At 40.8% G+C, this 26,477-nt stretch overlaps 1 protein-coding gene across 2 annotated transcripts in view; it reads right to left on the minus strand.

The window, feature by feature from the left end:
* Positions 1-26,477, minus strand: part of syt16 (synaptotagmin XVI) — a 58,674-nt gene that overhangs the window by 17,218 nt on the left and 14,979 nt on the right. The window contains exons 2-3 of one of the 2 annotated variants that reach the window (XM_034674300.1): positions 12,151-12,393; positions 4,154-4,384 (exon numbers count right to left, since the gene is read on the minus strand). In XM_034674300.1, the coding sequence (XP_034530191.1) occupies positions 4,154-4,384; positions 12,151-12,393 (474 nt within the window). The remainder of the gene's footprint in view (positions 1-4,153; positions 4,385-12,150; positions 12,394-26,477) is intronic. The other variant, XM_034674301.1, reaches the window with a different exon arrangement.

Here is a 26,477-nt window from a genome sequence, read left to right on the forward strand (position 1 = left end):
GGGTTGTTCCACTATCAAAACTGAGATTTTTACCTTTTGGTTCACTTATTCAAGGATTAATGATATAGAAGGTCAACAAACCATTTCCCACCATACATGTTAGACATTGTGAAATGTTGGTCATATAGATTGTTCATCTTAATTTCCGCAAGGAAAGATTTCTCATTTGACAAGAGATTCAACATCTTCACTGTTAGAAATCCAGATATTTTCAAAACAATTACAAGATCAACATTGAAGCTTCTTATCTAAATACATGGACCCTGTTTTGAGGTTGCCATGTAAGCACAGTGTATGTGATGAATGTGTGTTTGTAGAGCAGCCTCAGTAACCCAACTCCTTCTTGTGTTCATCTTTTCATTCATGTTGTGTTTGTTTTGTTCATGTTATGGGTGTCAAATAACATGTGACTATATGCTATCCATTGAGGCTAGTGTGTATCATCTTGAATATACTGATGAATTTAATGAAGTAGATTAATTAAAAGTAAATATAGCAAAAACAGCCCTCGCCTGTTTATAATGACAATAATAATACACTCAGATCGCTCCATGGTTGGCCTAGATAAGTCCTCTATTGGTCCCCGAACTTCTACCAAAAATATTAAGGCTAGGTCAATAATATGTTGACCTAATTTTCATTACATACAAACTCACAGAGGCTTTCAGTCTCTGGATAGAGATAGGTTCAGACATGATGCTAAGCTTATTCTAGCAATGTTCTTAGCACAGAACGTTGATGTAAACCAAGCGGCAACCTCCGGTCTCAAAATATGAAGCCCATGCTGAAGTGTTATAAACTGTAATTAATCGAGAATCCGCTTGAGGCTGGCTGTAGAAACACTGGAAACCACATACACACCAATTCAAAAAAGACGATCTTTACAGCAGAAATAAACATGTTTACAGCCTGGTTCAAAAACGGCTTGGCTCTACGTAGCTAATCTCTCTATCAGCACACACTGTACGGGGGTGAATTTATTTCTAACGCGATGATTCAGAAGATATTAAGATTATGAGTTTTTGCCCAAATAAGGACATGACTGACTTGACTCCCGGTCGGGAACACATAGCTGTTGGCTAAGAGGCTCAAACTCCGCCTCTTTATGTCACACTCTGCCTGGTTGAGTTCCGCATTTCCAATATGGCTGCCGCCGTCGATTGTCTTCAAAACAGCGCTCAGGAACAGATGGGTGACGTCACAGATACTACATCCATATTTTATACAGTCTATGATGTTAACACATAATTTGATACAAACACAAAGGAAGAAAAACATGCTTCAGATGGATTGATTTTAGAAGAAAATTCCCTAAAAAATAGGGAATAATTCGTGCCCAAATTATTAAGTACTGTACTCCATATACGGCATGTTGTTACATAGCTATAGCTTTTGTCTTCAAACAGCCGCAAAAAACAACTTAAGAATAAAAATTATCTTAGGATTCTGTCCACAAGACTAAATGTTAAAATAATGTCAAAATGATCACAGATTGAGGCCAGACTGAGAACCGTCTTTAATCCAGGATAGGTGAGAAACCATTGAACAGAGGACACACTGGTGCACCCTCTTACTGACTGTAGTAGGTCTCAAAGAAGTTACCTAAACCTCATTTAGAGACACTGTGTGTTAACAGGGGGATATTGTCTAATCCATCAAACCTTGTTCTTTCCTGAGACACAAACACTCTGAGAACAGGCTGTACCTGAGACCAATCAATAGCAATTATCTCCAATTCAGCCTCATTAAGGTCGATCTGACTGTTATATCAACGGCTGCATACAGTGCTGACCATGGCAACAGGCTGAGGTGAGTGAGTCATCCGCCTCTGTGTGTGTGTGTGTGTGTGTGTGTGTGTGTGTGTGTGTGTGTGTGTGTGTGTGTGTGTGTGTGTGTGTGTGTTGCTACAAAGCTTACATGTTGGTTAAAGAGGGAAAATGAATTAGAGGGTTGAGACAGTGTGACCCCAACCTAACAATGTCACCACCACCCACCAACCTGCTGCTCATTTAAACAGGCAGGTCGCTCATGTCTGTCTGCGTTTGGTAGCTGTAATGAAAATGAATAAAGGTGATCTATCAGAGGAGATGGTATGAAGAAATAATAGATATGTATAAGGGATGTAAATTTCAAGCATTTTCCGTGATTGATCTTTGGAAATATTAACGATTAATTATTGATTAATCATTAAAAAAACCCTGAACGTTTTCCATGTCAAAAACAATGCCAAATGCGTTTTTTCCCCTGAATCAAATGTTCCTTCACGACACAGTGCATATTACTGACAGTATTGAATAGCTACAGATCGTATTGAGGTGTTCAAACAAGCTGAATATCAACGTGTGGAGCAGGCTTATAATGTCAGCAGACATACAGTCATATAAAGTGAAGGCTCAGACTACAACATGTGGATTTGCTGCAACAGAACAGAAACATATTTCAGACTCACAGCGTCTGGTTTTCCGTCTACTCGTTCTTACTGAGAAAAATAAGCATGTGAACGTGGTCAGGTGTCAGCCAGGCGCACAACCAGGTCACAATCAGTCCGGTGGCGGAGATAAAAAGCGCTCGTGGAGACCTGTCACTCAGCCGCAGACCCCAGCTGAGCGTCTCCTTCAGTCAGCTGATTCACATCGAAACATGCTTTAATCTTAAAGGTGACATATCACGCTTTTTTCATCAATATATATTGGTCTAAGAGGTCCTCAAAACATGTCTTTAAAGTTTATGCTCAAAAAAACACTTTGAAATCAGATTTTGGTCTGCCTGAAAAACCCTCTTCTTCAGTCCTCCTCAGAACACTCTGTTTTCTCTCTGACCACGCCCCCTCAGGAAGTGGGTGTGGCCTCGGCTCTGCAGCACGTTGATCTAATGTTTACTTGTTGGCTGAATATACACGGCTGCTCACAGACCTGCGTTACTTCAACCCTCTGAATCTGATCCAGAATCTGATCCTGACGGAGAGGCGCCTGCAGCAGGACCTTTCTGAACCATTGGTCACAGATTTAGTGTTTCTTGTTGTTTTATTTATCAGTATGTTGACGTGTGTCTTGGTACACAGCTACGAACATGTAGCTATGCGGCTATGCTAACTAGCGCTAGCACTTATCCATGATAAATAAAAATCATCCACTAGATCTTCAAATCTGCAGACGTGGGGAGTAAAACCGACCTCTACCAGAAAGGCAGCAGGACCTTTCTGAAGGATTGGTCACAGATTTAGTGTTTCTTGTTGTTTGATTTGTCAGTATGTCGACGTGTGTCTTGGTACACAGCTACAGCTACAGCTACGACATGTAGCTATGTGGCTATGCTAACTAGCACTAGCACTTTTCCATGATAAATAAAAATCATCCACTAGATCTTCAAATCTGCAGACGTGGGGAGTAAAACCGACCTCTGTGTTTATTAAGACAGCCTACAACTAGCATGCCTCCCTCCTAAGCTCCTTGTTAGCACACATGTGTGCAGGGAATGAAAAACGGAGGAGGAGTTGAGTTGTATTTTATACAGTCTATGGGCTGAACAAGCTCCGAGCTCTGACTCCGTGACAGACCGGATATTGTTGTTACGTAACAAAAACACTGAAGTCTGAAACGGCTGGTTTCACACACATTTACAGAAAGGTGGAGAAATCAGAACAGGGGCAGAATGGATTCTTTTCATTCTCGGGGGGTTTGTAGACATTGACAAGTTGATTTTTGCATGATATGTCACCTTTAAAACACTTCCCTGATAGCTGAACCAAATATGAGACCACATGATGTTTGTTCCATGTGATAGAAAATCAAACAAAAAAATGTGAAAGCCATGTGAAACTAGCATGTTGTTACAGAAGCCCAGAGTGGCAGCTAATCAGACTGATGTCATCACATCTCAAAAGCAGGCAGAGAAGAGGAGCTGTCTTCTAGCTCTATTTTTAGCATTCATTTAATTCCCAAATCCCAAATGTATAGGGTAAAATGGTTTTGCATTGTTAATATGGACTTTATACTGTTTTAAAAATGCAAAATAATGGAATTCTAAACATGTGAATAAGAAACATTGAACTATTGAAATCCTATCATGTTAAAAACTTGAGTAAATGTGCTTGTTTATTTGTTTATTTTCCCCCACTGATGTCAAACTGTGTGTTTAGGAACAATCAGCCCACCTTCACAGTCTGACGGCTCAGTGCTGCCCTCCTCCTGGTCCGACAGGCGGGTGAACTTGTGTCGCCGACCCACAGTGAGCTGCGTCTGATGGGTCTGCTGCTGCTCGCTGCTTTGTGTGGCTGCCGCACGGAAACTCTGCGAGCGCGAGACAGATATCTCAAACTGCTTCAGGACCTCGTCTTCACTGTCAGAGGAGCTGACTTCATCTTCATCGTCGCCGTAACTGTTCACTGGAGGGGGGTAAACACAGGGAGAGCAGGGGGTGACAAAGAGGAAACACTGGGAGAAAAAAGCCAGGGGAGGAAAGGAGAGGAAACGAGGAAGAGGAGACAAAAGTAGAGGAGAAGAGAAGAGGGGAAAGTATAGGGAATGAAACTAGGTAGGAAAGAGAGGAATAGAAAGGAGAGGGGACAAGGAAGCGAGAAGAAAGGAAAGAAGTAAAGAGGAAGACAAGGAAGTAAAGAGATTCAACACATATTTAAAGAAACAAACACACACAAAAAACAGTCTACTGAACTTAATGCATTATTCATTCTTGAAATACTAATTCTAAGTCCCACCCTCTTTAGTTACTATTGCTATGTATGTTGAGCTTCTTTACTTCATTGCACAGCACATGACCATGAAATCAATCAATCAATCAATCAATCAATCAATCAATCAATCAATCAATCAATCAATCAATCAATCAATCAATCAATCAATCAATCAATCAATCAATCAATCAGTCAATCAATCAATCAATCAATCAATCAATCAATCAGGCTTTATTTGTATAGCAAAAATAAAATGATGGCAAGACATATAAAAAAAGACTTTAAAATAGAGACTAATGCACACCAACAACAATAAAATGTGTTATTACAATAAGTTAATGCATCAAATGTATCCTAAGAATATAGATAGTTAAAACAAATAAATAAAAAAAGGGTAAGGACAAGAGTTGAATATAAAATTAATGCTAAAAATATCAAGAAAACTGAGGAGTTAATTAAAAAAAATATATACATTAATAAATAAAAATCAAATAAACAGTTAAAATTAATAAAATAATAAAACAAGATTGAAATCAATATAATAGTAAAAACTAAGTAATAGAATTGTTAAACCCTACATAAAAGCCAGACTGAATAAATAAACAGTATGATAAATGACTCCGGACACAGTTAGAGACAACTTCAGCTTCATCTCTACATGTGTGGGAGTAAGTCTATTTCAGTGTCTGCTGCATTTCCACACAGACACACCTCATTTCTCTTATGAAGTGCTGCTCTGGCAATCACCTGACAAGCCATCGAACAACGCCGAGCTGAATTTTTGTGTTCAGAGTAGTGTAACGTCTGCTGACAGTGATGTGAAAGACTGGTGGAGAGCATGTTAGGACACAAATTTCCAAAACTTGTAGTCTAAAAAATACAACATCTATGCATTATCTAAATAATAACCTCTTCATTTCTTCTGGACTTTCAGGTGTATAACGTCTGAACAACAGCTGTTCTTTGTGAGATGTAAATCAATCAAACAAGAACAGAAGTAATGTAAAGCCTCTCTCCCTCTCTGTCTATCTCACAGCCTTTCTCTAACTGATAAAAAAAAAAGAAAGCTGTTAGTGTTAGCAGAGAGCAGGGTCACTCCACTCGCATCATTATTTGACCATAATTAGATAGCAACAGCTGAATGAGTGATGCGTTGGTGGAGCGATCGGCACGTCCTCTAAAGTGCAGGTCACCCCTCTCTCTACCTGTGTGATCGCCATGGTTACCTACAGAATTGGAAGCTGTTGCCTGAGTGGGCGGGCGACGGCTGATTGGACGGTTAACTTCTGTCTTCTGGAGCTATTCATAGGCGGAAGACCTCAGCATGGAGTCGTGGTGCTCAGTGATCACATTGCAAAAACGCACATTCACGAACACTACAAGTCAAAAGTTTGGAAACACCTTCTCATTCAAGGGTTTGTATTTATTGTAATGATTGTAAACACTGTAGATTAATACTGAAGACATCAAAACTATGAAAGAACATATATGGAATTATTGAATGAACCAAAAAGTGTTAAACAAAGCAGAATCTGTTTTATATTTTAGATTCTGTAAAGTAGCCCCCTTTTTCCTTCATGACAGCTTTGCACACTCTTGGTATTCTCTCAGTCTGCTTCATGAAGTGGTCTCCTGGAATGGTTTCTAATGAACATGAGCCTTGTTAAGAGTTCATTTGTAGAATGACTTGCCTTCTTAATGTGTTTGAGACCATCAGTTGTGTTGTTCAGAGGTCTTCAGTATTAATCTACAATGTCTAAAATAAATAAAAACCATTGAATGAGAAGGTGTGTCCAAACTTTTGACTGGTAGTGTACATACATGTTCACATGCACATTACACATTACTCTATCTCCACCAATCTTAACTGCCTTGACTACTTCAATCTGCACAGATGAAATGTTCAAACCAAGCCAGAAACCTTGGTGTAGTCATCTAGTCAGACCTTAATTTCAGCAGCCACATTAAGACAATTACAAAGTCCGCCTACTATCACCTTAAGAATATATCAAGGATTAAAGGACTTATGTCTCAGCAGGATGCAGAAAAACTCCTCCATGCATTTATCTTTAGCAGACTAGACTACTGTAACGGTGTCTTTACAGGACTCCCTAAAAAGTCCATCAGACGGCTGCAGCTCATACAGAATGCTGCTGCTCGAGTCCTAACAAGGACCAGAACAGTAGACCACATCACTCCAGTTCTTAGATCTCTACACTGGCTTCCTGTCTGTCAGAGAATAGACTTTAAAATCCTGCTGATGGTTTATAAAGCACTGAATGGTTTAGGCCCAAAATACATTGCTGATCTGCTGCTACTTAAAGAACCACCTCAACCTCTGAGGTCATCAGGTACTGGTCTGCTTTCAGTCCCTAGAGTCAGAATGAAACATGGTGAAGCAGCGTTTAGTCATTATGCACCACATATCTGGAACACACTCCCTGAAAGCTGCAGGTCTGCTCCAACTCTCACCTCTTTTAAATCAAAGATTAAGACTTTTTTTATTTGACACTGCCCTCCTGTCTATTTTAACTCACTATAAATTCAAATTTTGATGTAATTTTTAATATTTTTCTATTTTTCCTTTTCTTTTCTGTTTTATTATATTTGTAATTTTAATTATGTTATTTTATGCCTGTCTGAATGTCTCCAATGCTTTTAATGTTTCAATGTAAAGCACATTGAGTTGCCCTCGTGTATGAAATGCACTATACAAATAAAGCTGCCTTGCCTTATTAACATTTACGTATCCAAAAGATATTATTTTGCCTGTTTAATATGCTTTAGCTTCAAAAATTGACACACCAGAGCAGCAGAGTACTTGTATAAATCCTAAAATCTTCAAAGTGGCAAAAATAAGATGCTTGTCCATAGTCCCAATTTAATGTAGCAACAAAAGAAAATGCGCTACATTGAATTATAAAGGAACATACAAGCAGCCTGTTGCAACATTGCCTTAAAAGTTGATTTGTAAGGGATATTGCACAGTAAGCAGGTGGTTATGTGAAATAGAATTCCAACAGGGTGAGACAAAAATCACATTAAACCTCACATTTTCATTGACAATAAGGTCAAAACATTGTATGTAGTAGTATAACATGTACATATCTTCTCCTTCAACCAGTCCTGAAACACTCCCAAAGTCCATACCATGTTATATTTGTGGTTGCTTTGTCTGTTTTCTTCAATTTGGTCAACGTTTCTTTCACTCAGCCCCTTATGTGTTTAAAATCCCTCACTTTTTTTGTTTTTTCCCCCTCTCTCCTTTCCTCTGAATCATCTGACCTTCCAGCTGATGATGACACAAGTCTTGATCATTTGTCTATATAGTGAGTTATTACAGAGGCATATTTCAGTGTAGAGTAGCAAAAGATAACATTTGATTGGTTTATTCTCTTGTTGTTACATTCAATATACTTTTTTCAAAATATACAAATTTGTATTATTAAATTATTTTTTCATTGTATTTATCAGTAAGTCCAAGGAAAACCATGATGAAGTTGGTGTTAGTATCTTCAACCAATGTATTCACCTGCACAGCCCCATAAAGTGACAACTGAAGAACGCCTGTTTACATAAACACACAGTACACTGAGTTTTGTAGAACTAAAATAACACTGACAGAACAGCAATGAGTGAATAAGTATGTTTTTAAAAACTCCCATTTAGAGGTATTCTTCAATAAAAGGTATTCAAATTTAAATGGAGTTGAATTTTCCCCAACTATGGTACTTCTCCTTTAAAAATATTTTGTTAAAGCCTTCAGATAATTCCAGATATAAAGGATTATCAACTCCAAACAATGATGTTTAGTTTAGTTCCTGGGTCATTTAGATTTCACTGTCACTTTATGAAATACTTAGAGAGAGAAACTTTAATTTAGTGAAACTGACACATGAGCTTTTCTTCTTTCTTTGTTAAAACACAGCCATACAATCAGGCCAACAGCTTCCAGGTTAAAGCTACATTTATAACATGCTGTTTGGATGACCTTTTAGTTAAAACACATGCAGTAAGAGCCCCTACCTTGTCTTGTGAAGCACCAAAGGATTCAGAGCAGTAGATTGTATTGAGAGACTTCCAACAGGATGTATTGTTTGTTCAGAAAACTAACTGGAAATACCAGAGACTCCACCTGCTGCAGGTGAGGAACTAACAGGACTTTGTTTGCTTAGTGTTTGAGTCACCTGGGTCCAACCGTGCTCCTGGTGGATGTGACTCTTTTATAACATGACAAGCAAAGAGGGAGGTCAGACTAACTAACAAGTAGAAGCTGATATTCTATCCTGCTGTTGGCATGTCTTCTTTAAAAAAAACAATGCTAGGGTGCTGGTTAGGCTCAGTTGGTGGAGTGGGCGCCCTATGTATAGAAGCTGTAGTCATCATCTTAATGGTTGTATGATTGATTCTCAGTCTAGACATGTTTTGGTGCATGTCATCCCCCACACTCGCTCTCTCAAAATTTCTTGACTGTAGTTTTTAGTTCTTTGATATCATTTTTCAATATAAAGAGCACCCTGTCAATTCAGGCAAGTAGGTCATATCTATACCCTGTGAAACTGCTGCAACAGAAAGAGGAATATCTGCATTTATTCCAAGGAGAAAGCACAGTATTGGGGTCAACTACTTTTTCAAGTCAAAGATGAATTTTTCTAATATTGTGGTCACTCTTGCTTTGACTGAGGCCATTAAAATGGGGGTTGAAAAAAATCATTTTTGATGCCTAATCTGACAACTTTGCTGTGAATGCAACATATCTGACAAACATCCAGTTGTTCTTGTCCCAAAACAAACAACCCTTTTGCATTACTAGTTACTTATGTTTACCTTTAAACAACACTTGTAAATGTCCTAGATGTTGAGGTGCTGTTACTTTAGAGCAAGCTTTCTTCTACGCTAACATGGTTTGGATCCATCTCTGTATTTCACTCAAAGACATTAGATTTGTTTCACTGTTCTCATGTCAGTCACAGCAGACTGAATAGTAACATCTCCCAAGATGATGAAGATTTCCCTCAAGCATGCTTTAAGTTGCAATGATAGCAAGTTAGGAACACGCTTATTGCAACTTGCTATTAAATAATTAGGAGATTATATAACCAGGTGGCCTTAAAATTTAGTTTAGCCTTGAGGTTGGGGTTTTCGTCATTAGTGAGGTAAGTCTGCACCAGAATTAATTTGCTCATCTTAATTAAAAAATGCCATTAAGCACAGAAACAGTAAACCTGGTGCTTTTGTGCAGTTGCTCATGCAAATACAAAACATGATGTCACCCTTGAGTTTCACATTTTGTGAAGCTTTGACGACCTTTGCTCCAAGTGTCAGGGATATTTTTCAAGAGGGAGGGAAGAAATAGTTTCACTTGGTGATGAAAAGATTTAAAAAATGTAAGCTGACTTTTTCCGGTTCTCCGTGTTTCTCTGTACTTTCTTCTCATCACAGAATTTTCCTTCAAGGTTGTATAATGTTAATATTTTTATTGTGCAGAGCAGCAGGGCTTTGTAGCAGTATGCAGCTGACTCACTCGACTCTTTCTCTCTTACATACATGCTCGCCCACCTGAACCACTGTACAAACACAAGCTCACCCACGTTCTCTCTCTGTTACTGAATAGTTTAATTGGAGTCGTAATGCATACAGGAGTCACATACTTTTTCTCTCTCCTCTCTCCCACTCAGATAGTTCAGCTTATATAATGGGTGAGCCTTGACGAGAAAGCGACAGCATTCAAGATCAAGACACCAGAAATACACAGACTTCTACAGTTCTGCTGGATCACATCAAAGTGCTTGGTTTTGAGCCAAACATTTAGAGTTTCTTGTTTAGTGGAGATTAAAAGCTGCTGCTCATAGTTATATATTATATAATTCCATCTTACAATAGAAGTTGTGCTGGATGATTAGGGGACAGGGTAGGCCAATCTGATGGGGCAAGAATGGCATTAGAACTAGCCAGGGTAGGCCATTCTGACAGGTCAAAGTAGGCCAGTCTAACAGCCATGATAGGGCAGTCTGAAAAGCAGGGGTAGACCAGGCTGACACGTGAGGACAGGCCCTTCTGATGGGGTAGGGTAGGCCACTGTGATGGATCAAGGTAGACCATTCTGATGGGGCAGGGTGGCAGCTCTTGGAGGAAAGGTAGGCCAATCTCAGAGGACAGAGAAGGCCAGAAGAGGGTATTATAATTGGGCAGCTTGAGGCAGCAGGATAGGCCATTCTGAAGGGGCAGTACAAGCTTTTCTCATGGTGCCGAGTAGGCCACTCTTTGGGGGGGGGGGGGGGGGGGGGGGTACAGGCTTTTCTCATGGTGCCAGGTAGGACATTCTGAGGAGAGCGTACAGGCTTTTCTCATGGTGCATGGTAGGACATTCTGAGGAGAGAGTAAAGGCTTTTCTCATGGTGCATGGTAGGACATTCTGAGGAGAGAGTACAGGCTTTTCTCATGGTGGCAGGTAGGACATTCTGAGGAGGCAGTACAGGCTTTTCTCATGGTGGCAGGTAGGACATTCTGAGGAGGCAGTACAGGCTTTTCTCATGGTGCATGGTAGGACATTCTTAGGAGAGAGTACAGGCTTTTCTCATGGTGCCAGGTAGGACATTCTGAGGAGGCAGTACAAGCTTTTCTCATGGTGCCAGGTAGGACATTCTGAGGAGAGAGTACAGGCTTTTCTCATGGTGCCAGGTAGGACATTCTGAGGAGGCAGTACAGGCTTTTCTCATGGTGCATGGTAGGACATTCTGAGGAGAGCGTACAGGCTTTTCTCATGGTGCCAGGTAGGACATTCTGAGGAGGCAGTACAGGCTTTTCTCATGGTGCATGGTAGGACATTCTGAGGAGAGAGTACAGGCTTTTCTCATGTTGCCAGGTAGGACATTCTGAGGAGAGAGTACAGGCTTTTCTCATGGTGCATGGTAGGACATTCTAACAGTCCAGTGTAAGCCAGGCTGATGGTGCAAGCGGGGTATGAACATTCTGACACGCAAGGTAGGCCATTCTGACGGGGCAGGGCATATTTTTCTGGAAGAGAATGGTAGGGTTGTGCATCCTGACTGGCCGGAATGGGTCAGGCTGTTTGGGAACTGTAGGCCAGAGTGACGGGGGAAGGTATACCCTTTTGATGGAGCAGGGTAGGGCATTCAGACAAGGCGGGATAGTCCGTTATGACAGTGAAGGGTTGGCATTTCTGATGGGGTAAGGTAGGCCTTTCTGTTGATATCTTTATTTGAAAAGCTAAAAGAGACTTGTACAGCTAGCCTTGAAAAGTCAAAGTGCTAAAAATTGGATTTGTAATTATTGATTCCTGTAGTCTTATTTATGGAAATGCAACCATAATATGTATTTTTTGAAGCAGCATTTGTATCCACCACCCCTGACCACCCACATACAGAGTTTGCCATGATCAGACAAACAAATCCGTTTGTCATTTCAGTGAGGACAGTCTATATTTGTCGGTCACTCACCGAGCCCCTGGCGGATTCCCACACGTCCTTTCTTCCGGCGGGCATGTTGCTCCAAACAGGGCAGTCCACCAACACGCGAGAAACACAGCTTCTTGTTGATGAAGAGGAAGAGGACGGCCAACGCCACGATGAAGACCCCCACCGCGGACAGGAAACCAATGGCCTCTGGGGTGACTGGCAGGAGGAGGGAGAGGGAGAGGGGACACACAATGACACACTGATCAGACCACACAAACAGACAGTCTGGATACATGCACGCACACACACACACACACACACACACATGCACACACAGTACGCATGGTACATGTGATACACACAGACAGAATGAGTGATACTTTAGTATTTGAGTTACCCTTGGTGCTTTGATCAACATCAGAGTCAGAGTAAAACGATTGTTCATCCTGATATTATTTTATCTAACACCTTAAACTTCCACACTCATTCCCTACCCCCTACTCCCTTCATAGTGAGTAGACTAGAGTGAGCTCAACATTGAGCATGATAAAACAAATCAGAAAATATGTGCCATCTCACTAATGATGACATCATTGCTGCTGCAGATTTAAATAAGTCCACTAATTGGTATAATTGGATAGTAGGAGGACTGACTTTGAAAGGGAAACAATTGCTGCTACTGAGTCTGTTTGTGATGTTGATTTCCCGCTGATGTTTACAAGATTGGTCAACTAAACCGAGGATGTGTCAGTTCTGAAGAGGACTGCATTGAGTCTATCATGTAATGAATAAGTTGGGTTATAACGTAGCATATTCATTGGTTTTCGGGGTAACAATGATTTTCAGGTTTATTTTAAACTAGTTAGTTTGTGGTTCAGATTAGGACAGATTGGCATGTTGTTCACTTAGCTCCCTTTGTTTCTGGTTAGGAAAAACGAAAAATAAATTACACTTTGTACATATATGGGCCTTGCTTTTTCTCTGCAGCTCCAAATCACTTTTTAAAATTCAGTTTTTTTTTAAATTTTGCCTTTTAATGGATAGAACAGCTGAGGAGAGACAGGAAATGAGGGGAGTAAAGAGTAGGGGAAGACCACTAAACCAACGGCGCCCTAGCTCCAAGATACTTTAAAGATGTTTAAAGGTTTCAATACAAATGTAGTATAAAAACCTGCAAACGTATTCACCTGCTCCTGCTGTTTGTTATTTGACATTAGTCTATGTACCGACAGCTGGCATGCTAGAATTAGCTCCCAAGCAGGTAGGAACATACTGAGCAGAGCTGAATCTGCACACTCATTGTTGATCAAGGTGGCTTCACCTAACTACTAGAGATGACAGGTTCACATATTGTAAACTATATTAAAATTTTGCTTTGTATGTGACTGGAATGGCAAAACTGCCAAGACAAGTCCTCAAAGCTACCTCCAATGTAGTTATAAGAAATGTTAATTTGGGATCGACAGCAAAAGAGAGTAAGAGAAGCCAAACAGAAAATTGAGTGAGGGGAAGAGGCAGTGGAGACAAGTGTTATCGATGAAATAATGAGAGAGATATAAACAGAGAAATCAAAGATATGAGAGACCCAGAGAAACATCTGGACTAAAATAGAGTGAGAGGAGTGAGTAGAGTTGTAGCCGGGAAACAGATGAATGAAAACAAAAATAGAGTTACAAGAACTGAAGGGGGGAAAAGAGGAGGAAGGGAGAGCTTGATGTGGAGAGGCAGAAATGAAAAGGGAGCGAAGGTGCTACAAGGCGTACTACTCTGCACTCAATGAAGCGGCTGAGACTCAATACAGATGAACAGAAATGCACAGCGGGAGGTCGCCGTCTCCCGTTTCCAGGGTAACATTTCAGAGAGCGGAGCGAAATCAATGGGAGCAAACGGAGACGAGTACACATCCTGCTGGGAGATGACGCCAAAAGAAGGACTCGACAGCGTAGGTGTGTGTGTGTGTGTGTGTGTGTGTGTTTGAAGATGTTTTATTTATTTCATACACAGGCTTTTGTTTTTCACTCTGCTGCCTCTCTCTGTCATTTTTAGGAAAAGAATCTCCCACCTTGTTAAGATGTGGCTTATTAGTCCAGTTACACCGCCAAGCAACAGTGAACACACTTGTGTGTGTGTAGTGACAAAATGATAAGCAATGACTGCAGCTGGGTTCTGAAACAATACTGCTGTATTTGCTTAACTACATGAAGTAGACTCCATTATATTTTATGACTCTGTCTCCAATGGCATAAGCACCAGTGTTCGTAATAAAATCTTACATAATAGAGAGAAGAACATGCATTACAAGGTGCAGACGAAAACCCACCTACACCAATAAAAATAGATGTATAACGCCTCCTGGAACCCTTTGAAATAGAAGCAGTAACCTCTCTTCCTTCGCGTTTGCTGAAGAGTGCCAAGAAATCCCCGTAAGTTCTGGACAATATCTACCAAAGACAACAGAGAGCATCTTCAAGTACTCATAGTCCGGTACAATAACTGTTGGGATATCTGGAAAACCTTGCTATTAGGGATGACCACAATTAATCGATTATCGATTAATTGATTGTTAAGAAATTACTCAAAACACGCATTTTTGTTATCAATTTTCCATCACGTGGAACAAACATCATGTGGTCTCATATTACACTCATCTATCAGGGAGGTGTTTTAAGTTTAAAGCATGTTTGGATGTGAATCAGCTGTTAAAGGTGTTGCGCACAGCGGAGACGCTCAGCTGGCGGCTGCGGCTGTGCGTCAGGTCTGCACGTGCGCTTTTTAAAAGAGGATCAATACAAAACTGCTGCCAACAACAACACGGGCACGAAGAGTGACAGGTTTAAACAGGACATTTTAACCTTTGGATACGAAGGCAACAGACAGGTGGGAAATTCAGGTACGCTATGTTTGCAGAGCAGCAACATCAGATCCGTCTGAGCTTTTCTGCAGCTGGACTGATTCTGACCCGATTGGGCTCCTGGCTGACACCTGACCGAATACACATGTTTATTTTTCTCAATAAGAACGAGTAGACAGAAAACTGGACACTGAGAGTCTGAAGTACTTTTCTGTTAGTAGTCTCAGCCTTCACTTTATAAGATTATGTCCGCGTAGAATATTTGAATGAGCCTGTTCGTTGATATTCTGCGTGTCAAACATGTACCCGTATTCAATCCCGTCAGTTATATGCATTTTGTTGCTGTAGAAAATATAATTTAGGGGGAAGACAACGTATTTGCTCTTTTTTTTGACGTAAGAATAATAATGTTTTTTTTTAATCAATTAATCGATAATTGATCGTTAACATTTCCAAAAATCGATCCCGGAAAATACTTAAAATGTACATCCCTACTTGCTATAGTGGTAATATGGCACAACCATTGACCAAAACACTGCATGACCAACCAGTGTTAATCCAATATCATTTATTGAGACTTTTAAACGTAAACTAAAAACGTATTTATTCAGTCTGGCTTTTATGTAGGGTTTAACAATTTTATTACCTACCTTTTACTATAATATTGATTTAAATGTTGCTTTATTATTTTAGTAATTTGAACTGTTATCTTATTCTATTTTTATGTATTTATTCATTCATTTATTTAATTTTTATTTATCTACTCAGTTTTATTGATATTTTTAGCCTTAGTTTTATTTTTCAACTCTTATCCTTACCTTTTAAATCTATTTATTTTAACTATTTTTATTCTTAATGTTGATGCTTTAACTTATTTTAATTACACATATTTTATTTTGGTGTGCATAAGTCTCTATTTTATTTTATGTTGTTCTTATTTTTAATTTGTATTCTTATTATTTCTATTGTTATCATTATTATTATCTTCCCCTAATATGTCTTGCCATTGTTTCATTTCTGCTTCTTTCTTGTTTTGAATCGCTGTAAAGCACTTTTGGTTGCATTTGATTTGTATGAAAGGTGCTCTATAAATAAAGCTTGATTGATTGATTGATTGATTGATTGATTGAATATTAACATCAGGGGCCCGACCTACGGTGGCCCTGAAGGCCAATAGTTATAATTATTTCAAAAGTGCAAAATAAATTTCACTTAACAAAATAAATTTCCCAGAACATAAATACATTTTAGAGATCACAAAATACATTTCAACAAACTGGAAAGGGTAGGACCATGGTACTTGTTTGTGATTGGCTAAACCCAAGTCTGTCCGGCATCAGTCATTTATCATTTCCTGTTTACACTGGATACATAGCAGAGCTAGCGCAACATTTCAAGTGTTACAATGTATTTTGTGACTCTGAAATTTATTTTGTAAAGTGAAATTTATTTTGTAAAGTGAAATTTATTTTGTAAAGTGAAATTTATTTTGCGCTTTTGAAATATTTATCACTATTGGCCTTTAGGGCCACTGTACCGACCTCTACAGCAAAGACACTAAGGGAACCCCTCAGGCATCATTTCTGTATGCTGTCCTCTTAATGCTGGGTTGAAGTCAGGTGACACAGTGTGACAGTGGAAGTCTGCTAAGCGTGGCAGTCTGGGGAGAACGGATGGGTCAGGAGATCAAGTTTCAGTAATTAATTGAACAAACAGTCCATGCTGACCTCTTAGATGTTCATCTCAGGGCTGTCAATGTAAACATGTACATGCATTTAATTAATCTAGAGACCTTCACAGGTTCATTATTTGAAACGCTTATTAATCATGAGACTTTAATTGCAAATTAACAAGGACCCTCATCTGCCTAAATTAGCTCTTAAAAACATTAAATGAAGATAACAAGCTGTGATGCACACTCGGAGCGGAGGCAGTGAGACCAGAGCTCGTGTTACCAAGTGGCAGGAATCAACCGAGCAACCAATGGTCATTATGGGCTGTTGTGGTGGCGTGGTGTGAAACTATGTTTGATCATGAAACTTGATGTTACTCTGCAGCTCTGTGGATTTGTCAGGGAACATCTGACTTTAATCACGCTCATGTAGTCGTCTGAGTGGTCCTGTGTTTGCATCCATAATGCAAAGCAGGCACCTTCATTTATATTGTGGTGTACTCAAAGAGCTGGATGGGGTCAGGTCATTTTGGCTAGGCAGCAGGGGCGGATCCAGAGTGGCCTGGGCCCCACTTGACATCGAAACGTCCACCCAAAGTGCCACACCAAAATCTTAAAGGAATTATTTGAGCTGTGTTGCAACTAGTGATGGGCATTTCAAGCCAAAATACTATTCGATAATCATTGGCATCAATTCGACGATTCTTCGAATAATCAACCTCCCCCACACACACACATACACACACACACACCTGTTCCGTTAACGGTCTGTTTGGGCGCCAGTCACGTTAACCAGCAGCAGGCCGAGGTGCTGCGAGTAGCAGCCCTGACAGCAGCTGACTCGATCTTTATGTGTAGAAGTGTGAGATTCAGAAACGGAAAAAAATGCCAATGTTTTCTTCTTCTTTTGCTATTTAATGCAGGTAGCATTCTTCTTCTCCTGTTTGCTTATGCAGTTAGCAAACAGCTTTAAGACGCTCTAAAGCCACCATCTGGTGGGAATACCGTATTACAACCAGGCGATGAAAAAAGGATGAAAAATTGTACTTTTATTTTTATTTTTTATTTATTTTTTATTTTTTTGGACAAAAGAAAAAGATTTATTTGCCAAATGATCCCATCTTTTTCAGCATCCTACAGGTCCCTGTAGCCATCTGGGAAGTTCAGACATTTAGTCCAGCTTCACGAAACCGATGTCTTTAGCGTACTGCCTGAAGCACTGGCGGCACATGTTAAGTCCGTATTTACGGATCAGACCATGTCTGTGCGAGCATATCCGGCAGGAACGGGATCCCTGTCCGAATTTTCTAGGGTGACTCCAATAGAGCTGTTGGTGACCCATCTTGTCTCTTTCGCTCGAGCGTCGGAAAAAGGAAAAATTGTACTTTTATAATGAGAAAATATTCAAAGTAAGTCTTCGATTTTTAAAAAGTGAACGAATCTTGGAAAATCATTGTCCATCCCTTGTTGCAACAGGCTCCAAATAGCTGGGTTTGTATTTCTACATGGTTCATTTCCAATATTCTACCAACATTGAAAGTAAATACAGCACTAGTTGATTGTGTTCGTGTGTGGACATGTAACCTACGTTGGATATGTAACTTGCATTTTAAACCCCAACCATGAACTTCTTTTGTAAACCTAACCATACATTTTTTCTTTGAACATCAATTTCAACTTCAACCACATGTTGATGTTTAATGCACATCTAAAGGAACAAAAAGTGAAAGATCTTTTCCAATAAGCTTTATTTTACACAACAAATGTTTCTTAACTATTACCCGTAGTTGTGCTGCTTTATATTTAAAGTCTTACTTGATGTTGCACATTTCGTAACGACCACAAAGTCCAGCATGTCCCAAATTGACTATACTGAAGCTTAGGGCCGTAGACTAAGCTGACATATTTGATTAGTTCAGAGTGAGAACTGACGAGTCACAGGATGGTAATAACACAGAACTCATACCATCCTGGCTACAAACTGTTTACCAATCTGCATGGTGACAACCTATGTTCTCAGAATCACCTTGTCCACCAACTTTAGACTGTGAAATATACATAAATACAGCTTTTTAGGTGTGTCTTCCTTTTAAAACACACTGATATCTCTGACAGAATATTTGTTCAGACAGGCGAAGCCACTTTCTTCATGTTCAGCTGCCGATCACTCCCACATAGTGAGATGTCTGGAAGCGCTAACACATGGCAGATGCAGCATGGGAACACTTCTGCACTGGTTATAACTCTGTCCATGTTCACTTCAAAAAAATAACATCACCACCGCCTCCTCTTTCCTCACCTACACACTTATGACGGCAGTGACAGAGAAAGCGCTCCTGTTCAGACCTGAAGGGATGTTCTTTTTAATCAGTTTTTACCCACACTAGCAGAATGACTTGAGGGATGTGTTGCTACAAATTTGGTGCAGATATCATTTATACCCAGAGGATGAATTCCACTGCGTGTAGCACCACTGTCAGATCTAATTTTCCACTTGACCGACACTTCTGTTCATGTCAAAACACTTCTAAAACTACTGTGATCTTATTTCTGTCACCTGCAGCTGCACTAAAAGATTACAGCTAACATAGCTCACAGACATGCAAACAAGCTCATTTTAGCATGTTTCATGGAACGCAGAAACAACCAGCACTCTTTGCAACAAATCTAACAAGCATGTCTTCATTATGCAAACCTATGAACTGGCTGAACCTTCATGTTGTCAAGTCTACATACAGCATTGTCCTATTTTCAGCATCAATGTGCATCATTCCACAGAAAAAGCAACAATTTTGTCACATTTGCCAACTGGATAAGCTACTACCTCCTGCTGTGTGTTGGCTTCTAATCCATCTATTATTAAGATGGGAACTATTAAGGAGATGTATCAATATATTAAGATCAACAATAAGGACTTTGCATTACGTAAAAGAAGAGAAGTATGCATTGCACCTCATTTTACCTCATGTTTCGACTCCTTCAGCTCTTTCTCAGCTCTGCAGGGCATTCACTGTTTGCAGTGTTGTAGCTGAGTCACCCAACCTTGAGTCAGTGTCCAAGTCAAAGCAGAGTCAGAGTCACCACAGAAGAATCAGTATAAATCTTAGTCTGAGTAACCAAAGGAGAATCTGAGTTCAGTCCCTGTTACCTGAAAATGTATAAGATGGACTCTAAACTGTTGACTGTTTAAAGCTTGTATGGCTGTGTGAGACATTTTGGATGTGTAGAAAACACATATCAGATAAAACACTGTCAGTGTATCTGACCTGATCTGTGTGCGTTGTGTGTAAATGACGCATTGGGCCTCTCTTGATGGGAGATGCACTCATTGTTTCTGCTGCAGGGATAATAATAATAATAATAATACATTTTATTTAAAGGCGCCTTTCTCTGCACTCAAGGACACCGCACAGATATAAATATATACATACACGAATTTACATTAAAGGAAACAAAATCAGAGTCAAAAATGAAAACAATATAAACTAACAAGGGGTAAGAAAAAATAGAAACAATAACAAAATGACAGAGCAATTGGAGTCAGACGGAGTAGGAGGTTTTGCACAGATGTGTTTTGAGTTGTGATTTGAAATGGGGGAAAGAATACGGAACTGAACAGGGAGCCAGTGGAGCTGTTGGAGGACAGGAGTGATGTGGTGGATGGAGGGGGTTCGGGTGATGATACGGGCAGCTGAATTCTGGACCAGTTGGAGTTTATGGAGGGATTTGTGAGGGAGGCCGAAGAGGAGAGAGTTGCAGTAGTCCAGACGGGAAGCGACAAGGCTGTGGACAAGGATGGCGGCAGTGTGGGGGGTGAGGGAGGGGCGAAGACGATTGATGTTACGAAGGTGGAAGTAGGCAGTCCGGGTGATGTTATTGATGTGTGATTGAAAGGATAATGTGCTGTCAAGGATGACACCCAGACTCTTAACCTGGGGGGAGGGTGAGACGGAGGAGTTATCAATGGTGAGGGAGAAGCTGTTGGATTTGGATAGAGGGGATTTGGTGCCAATGAGGAGAACCTTGGTTTTATTACTGTTTAATGTAAGGAAATTTAGGGTGAACCAGGTTTTTATTTCAGAGATGCAATCAGTGAGGGAGGTGGGTGGGAGAGGGGACGAGGGGTTAGTGGTGAGGTAGAGCTGGGTGTCATCTGCGTAACAGGGATCACTGCAGGTGTCTAACAAACCTAAAAAATACATGCAGCCCAACCGATATCAATCAGTATGCTAACTAACCAAACATCTTAGACCCAGTTGTTGTCACTTGAGATGCTTACGTTACTTTTAGCTTGCTAATCAACAGTCTAAGTGGGCTAACTTTAACATCTTACTTACTTTTCTGGGATCATCTTGGGGAAAAATAACAAAAGAGTTAAAAAGGTTTATCAATACAGAAATCCAAGTCCTCCTTTGCATCATCCAAGTCCTAATGCAGTCAATACCTGAGTCTGGGTCCAAGTCCATGTTGGAGTCATGAGTGTTCCAGTCAAAGTTGAGTCCCAAGTTCTGAAAATCCCGGATTGAGTCAGACTTGAGTCCCTGTCCTGAACTACAGTATAGACTGTTGGGTTTCTGAATTGTCATCATAGTTATTACTACAAGTAGCAGTTACTATTTTCTTTAACAACAAGCTCTGATATGCTCACTTTACACAACCAAGCAAGCACTGAGCTCTACAGTAGGTTAGCTAAGAAAGCAGGGCATGAAGTAGGTCAATAATCATGTTATTCAAAGCTAGGGTTGGTAGTCACGGAAAACTAGCGTGAATTTGAATGTAGCATTTCCTCAGGACTCCATCTAACCCCTCCCCTCACAGCCGCTCAGATCTCCTCCAAAACGACGACCACGCTCACATGCACGAGTGCAGCTGATTCAAGACCATATGATGGTGACTGATTCCAAACCAGTCCTCAGCACATGGTTTGTGTTTTGCACTACGTCAACTCATGTCTCACTCAGCGGTAAGAAATCACCAAAACATTCTCATAGTGAAAGTTAAAAACACAAACAAACATGGCTGCTGTTAGTACTCACAGCGAGCAGGAGAGAGGAGAGACAAGAGGAGAAGTTCTTCATTCATTCAAACATTGATTGTTGTTTTGTTGTTGGCGTGATCACGGTCGACAGTGACCGGTTAGTAAAACTCAACGTGTTCACCAATCAGCTCGTCATCCCTACAGCGTCCGGACGGACGCTACAGCACATATATGTTTTCTGTAGGACTTACTAAATGTTACTAATTCTTTTGCTTGTCTGAGCCCCCGTGGTGAGAGCTTTTTAGACTCTGATCCGGACTACAGTCCTGAGCAAAGCACCTCATCGGGTCAGAGGGGACAGGCCCGAGGTCGAGTGAGAGGGGCAGTGAGTAGAGTCAGGGGAAGCAGAGGCAGGGGACGGGGACTCGGAGGAGTGCACGCCGGGGAAATGTACATGCAGGAGGCGGGCAGAACGGCAAGGCGGGATTTGATTGGTTTCATAATTTGGCTCCTGGTGGCAGGGATTGGTTGGTGTTTTCCCAGGTTTACTCCGGCTGTAGATACCAGCTTTTTTTTACCTCTTTTTTTAAGAACACATTATGTATTGATTACCATCAGGACATAAAGATCATTTTAATCAGTAGAACAAAAAGTTGATCTAAATCTGACTACCAACCCCAGCTTTAAAGGTGACATATCACGCTTTTTTCATCAATATATATTGGTCTGAGAGGTCCCCAAAACATGTCTTTAAAGTTTATGCTCAAAAAAACACTTTAAAATCAGATTTTGGCATGTCTGAAAAGCCCTCTTCTTCAGTCCTCATCAGAACACTCTGTTTTCCCTCTGACCACGTCCCCTCAGGAAGTGGGTGTGGCCTCGGCTCTCCAGCACGTTGATCTAATGTTTACATGTTGGCTGAATATACACGGCTGCTCAGAGATCGCGTTACTTCAACCCTCTGAATCTGATCCAGAATCTGATCCTGACGGAGAGGCGCCTGCAGCAGGACCTTTCTGAAGGATTGGTCACAGATTCTGTGTTTCTTGTTGTTTTATTTGTCAGTATGTCGACGTGTGTCTTGCTACACAGCTACAGCTACGAACATGTAGCTATGTGGCTATGCTAACTAGCGCTAGCACTTATCCATGATAAATAAAAATCATCCACTAGATCTTCAAATCTGCAGGCGTGGGGAGTAAAACCGACCTCTGTGTTTATTAAGACAGCCTACAACTAGCATGCCTCCCTCCTAAGCTCCTTGTTAGCACACATTTGTGCAGGTAATGAAAAACAGAGGAGGGATTCAGTATTATTTTATACAGTCTATGGGCTGAACAAGCTCCGAGCTCTGACTCCGTGACAGACCGGATATTGTTGTTACGTAACAAAAACACTGAAGTCTGAAACGGCTCGTTTCACACACATTTACAGAAAGGTGGAGAAATCAGAACAGGGGCAGAATGGATTTTTTTCATTCTCAGGGGGGTTTGTAGACATGCCAGGGAAACATATTTCAGGTAAAGAACCATTAAAAAGTCAATTTTGCATGATATGTCACCTTTAAGAGGGAGTGGAATCAAAATCAAAGCTTGAAGTAGAGTGAGAGTTTGGCAGGCGGTCAAAGAAACTGCTCCAAAGAAATACCAATGTCAGCCTGTCTGCTAGATGTGTAAAGATGCAAAGCCACAGCAATGTCAAGGGATGATAATATACCCCCATGCCAAATTTGAGCAAAGTAGCATTCTAACAAGCTGACATGCTATGAGTGAAACACTACACATTGTTTGATTTCCCTCATACAGGATGTGGATTCAGAATAGAAAGATTATATGGTTATTTTTATTTCACTATAAATGTTTGGGGAGTTTTTTTTCTTGACAGTCCGGTCCGCTAGCTGTTTTTCCCTTAAAGCTTCAAACTGGGGTTGAATACATCAAAGCAAAAAGTGAGATGAGTGAGTGAAACTAAAAATTTAACATTTTTCAGAGAAAAATGTGGATCATGTCTCTCCAGACTGAGTCAGAAATGCCCTAATTGAATGTCGGGAGGAAAAACACCCTGTTGAAATAAACACCCTGCAACAGTAAGTGTTTGGGTGGTGTGTTCGGGTGAGGCTGTAAACTGGAGTTTCCCTCTCAGCTGCTCCGACAGACAGACACTGAGCTCAGTGTTGGAGACTCAGAGCCTCCTACTGTCTGCATGCAGATGGACAGGAAGAAACCCCGGGTCAAATGTCTGGCCTCACACCTGCTGCACACACATACATAAACACACACAGGACACAAACATGGATGCACCTCATTCCTAATGCATCAACCCCTGTTTGCTTGTCTTTCTACGACACAACACACAACAAAACCATCCTATAGTAGTACTAATCGAGGAAGTGCCCATCACAGGAGCACAAGGCAACATAACCAGCAATACAAACATATGGGATATGATAGGGAACAGTATATTTATCATAAACCTCTGAACACCTTACAGGATGTTAATATGGACAGCTTGCCTTCATCGCCTCTCATTGTGAGAAGTGAAGCCAAAATACTGCCATAATGGAGGCTGATATATTACACTGGTGACAGATTTTAGAGTCATGGCTTGTGCAGAAGGGATCTAATTGGTGGAGCCGCAGGGCTGATGTCACACCCCATCCTATAATCAAACATTTAAGCTAGTGACAACACATTAAAGATTCTTCAGATTAGGGATGCACCAATCCGATCCTGGTATCGGATATCGGCTAGATCGGACTCAAAAAGCTAGATCGGTATCGGTGACAAAGGGCCGATATATAGTGCCGATCCATATGGCAGATCTATTCATCTCAGTTCTATGCTCTTCTGTGTTTACAACAGCCATGTGCGTCTACTAGGGGTGCAACGGATCAAAGAACTCACGGTTCGGATCGGATCACGGTTTTGAGTCACGGATTGGATCATTTTTCGGATCAGCAAAAAAAAAAAAAAAAAAAAGAAGATAAGACAAATATAACTTTGTCCCTCCATTTATTTTGTAAAACCCCTTGTAAACTTTTGCCCATTAAATAAAAACAAGATTCAACTCAAAATGTACTGCTTGTGCAAAGCACCTATCTGTGAGCCCAGTCCTGCCTCATTCACTGCATTTCATGGCATGGTAAGTGAAGGAGCAGAGGAACTTCAAAAGTTTCACTCCATTCTTCTTTCATTTGCCGATTATCACCGTCCACTTTTCTTTGAGCTGCAAACTGTGAACACACCGTTTTCATGCATTCTAGGGTCCTACAGTTGGCAAAGTGCCAATATGTGAACTGCTCCAGAAACAAAAGTGAAAGTTAAAAATTGCACTCGCAGCAGTGGACTCTAAGTGACCCAGTAACAGCCTGTCTGCGTATCGTTGACATGGAGACAAGTCCCGGTAAACACGGGGTGACCCGACCAAAACACAGAGTGAAGGAGTAACAGTTCGGGGGCCACAAATAGGCGGCCAGGTGTGGCCCGCGGGCCGCGTATTGACGGCCTCTGGTCTAGTGGGTGCGCAGCGGAGTTTCATAACGTGGCTCAAGCACATTCAGCATTCACTGTATTTCACAGGGAAACCAAAATGCTCACATACATGTGACTTACAAGATGCAGGAGGGTTTTCAAGTTCCTCTGCTCCTTCACTTGCCATGACTACAGCTGCGCTTGACGAGTGAGTGTGGATTGAACATGCGGTCATCACGTGAACACGCGCAACTTTTCTCATCAACCGATCTGCGGACCACGTCCGTGCCGAACCGTGGAGAGGCATCCGTACGGATCACGGATCAACGATGATCCGTTGCACCACTAGCGTCTACTACATCATCAGTGCCGGCCAGTCTGTGCATTTTTGCCCGGCGGAGTATGATGGAGGATAACTACAGAGACTCTGTAGTTTAGGTGCATGTCACGCTTCTTTTGCTAACAACTCCGCCAGAAACTTGCAACATGTGTAGTGGTAATGTTTCCACGGATGGCAGTTGCGCTGAAAAATATAATGGAAGCCCAAAGGAGGAAGTTTACGTCAGCTGTAGCCGACTGTGAAAAAACGGACAAGTTATTGGATTTAATTGTTCCGGATCCTTGAAATTAAGGGATTCCAGCCTCTGGTTTAGCACTTGGAACCCAGGTACAGTTCACCATCAAGTCAGAAAAGCCTGAAGTTGCCAAAACATGATTCTATCCTCACATTAAGGAATAGAGATTGTTAACTCAATACCAGGATCGGATCAGCTAGTATCGGTATCAGCAGATACCAAAGCCCAGGTATCGATATCGGTATCGGGAACTAAAAAGTAGGATCGGTGCATCCCTACTTCAGATGGGTCTAGTCTATAGAAGAACACAGCAGACACTCGCAGTTAATGAGAGTTCAATGACTCTTGTTTTAGCGTTGTCTCTGTGTTCCTCCTGTACTCTGCTAATCTGGTAAAGATCCCTACAGGAGCCTACATTTGTCAAAAGAGCTGTCAATCATGATTCCTCTTTAATACATTGAATAACTAAGTAAAAGTAAACTCAAACTGATATGACAGAAAGCATGTTTGCTAAAAATGTATTCTACAAGTATTTTAATTTTCTACTTTAGCCCATGTCCCATCGGTTATAATGGAGGGAGCAGGATGGGGGTCTTCCAGCTTTGGCTTCACTTTAGAACAGCAGTTGTTCTTTCCGTGGTTTAATACAGTCTATTGTGTTGAATAGTCAGAGGACGAGTTTTTGGTGTCAAAATCAACTAAACTGAACAGAAATTTCAGAAAATGTAAAGTTTTAAGCCTTATTGTTTCACTTTTCTTGTAGAAAAGAATGTTTTCATTAATATCCATTAGATACAATATATCCAAAGACTCTCTGTGGAGT

This window comes from Notolabrus celidotus, chromosome 22 (genome assembly GCF_009762535.1).
Source record: "Notolabrus celidotus isolate fNotCel1 chromosome 22, fNotCel1.pri, whole genome shotgun sequence".
Lineage (NCBI taxonomy): Eukaryota > Metazoa > Chordata > Actinopteri > Labriformes > Labridae > Notolabrus > Notolabrus celidotus.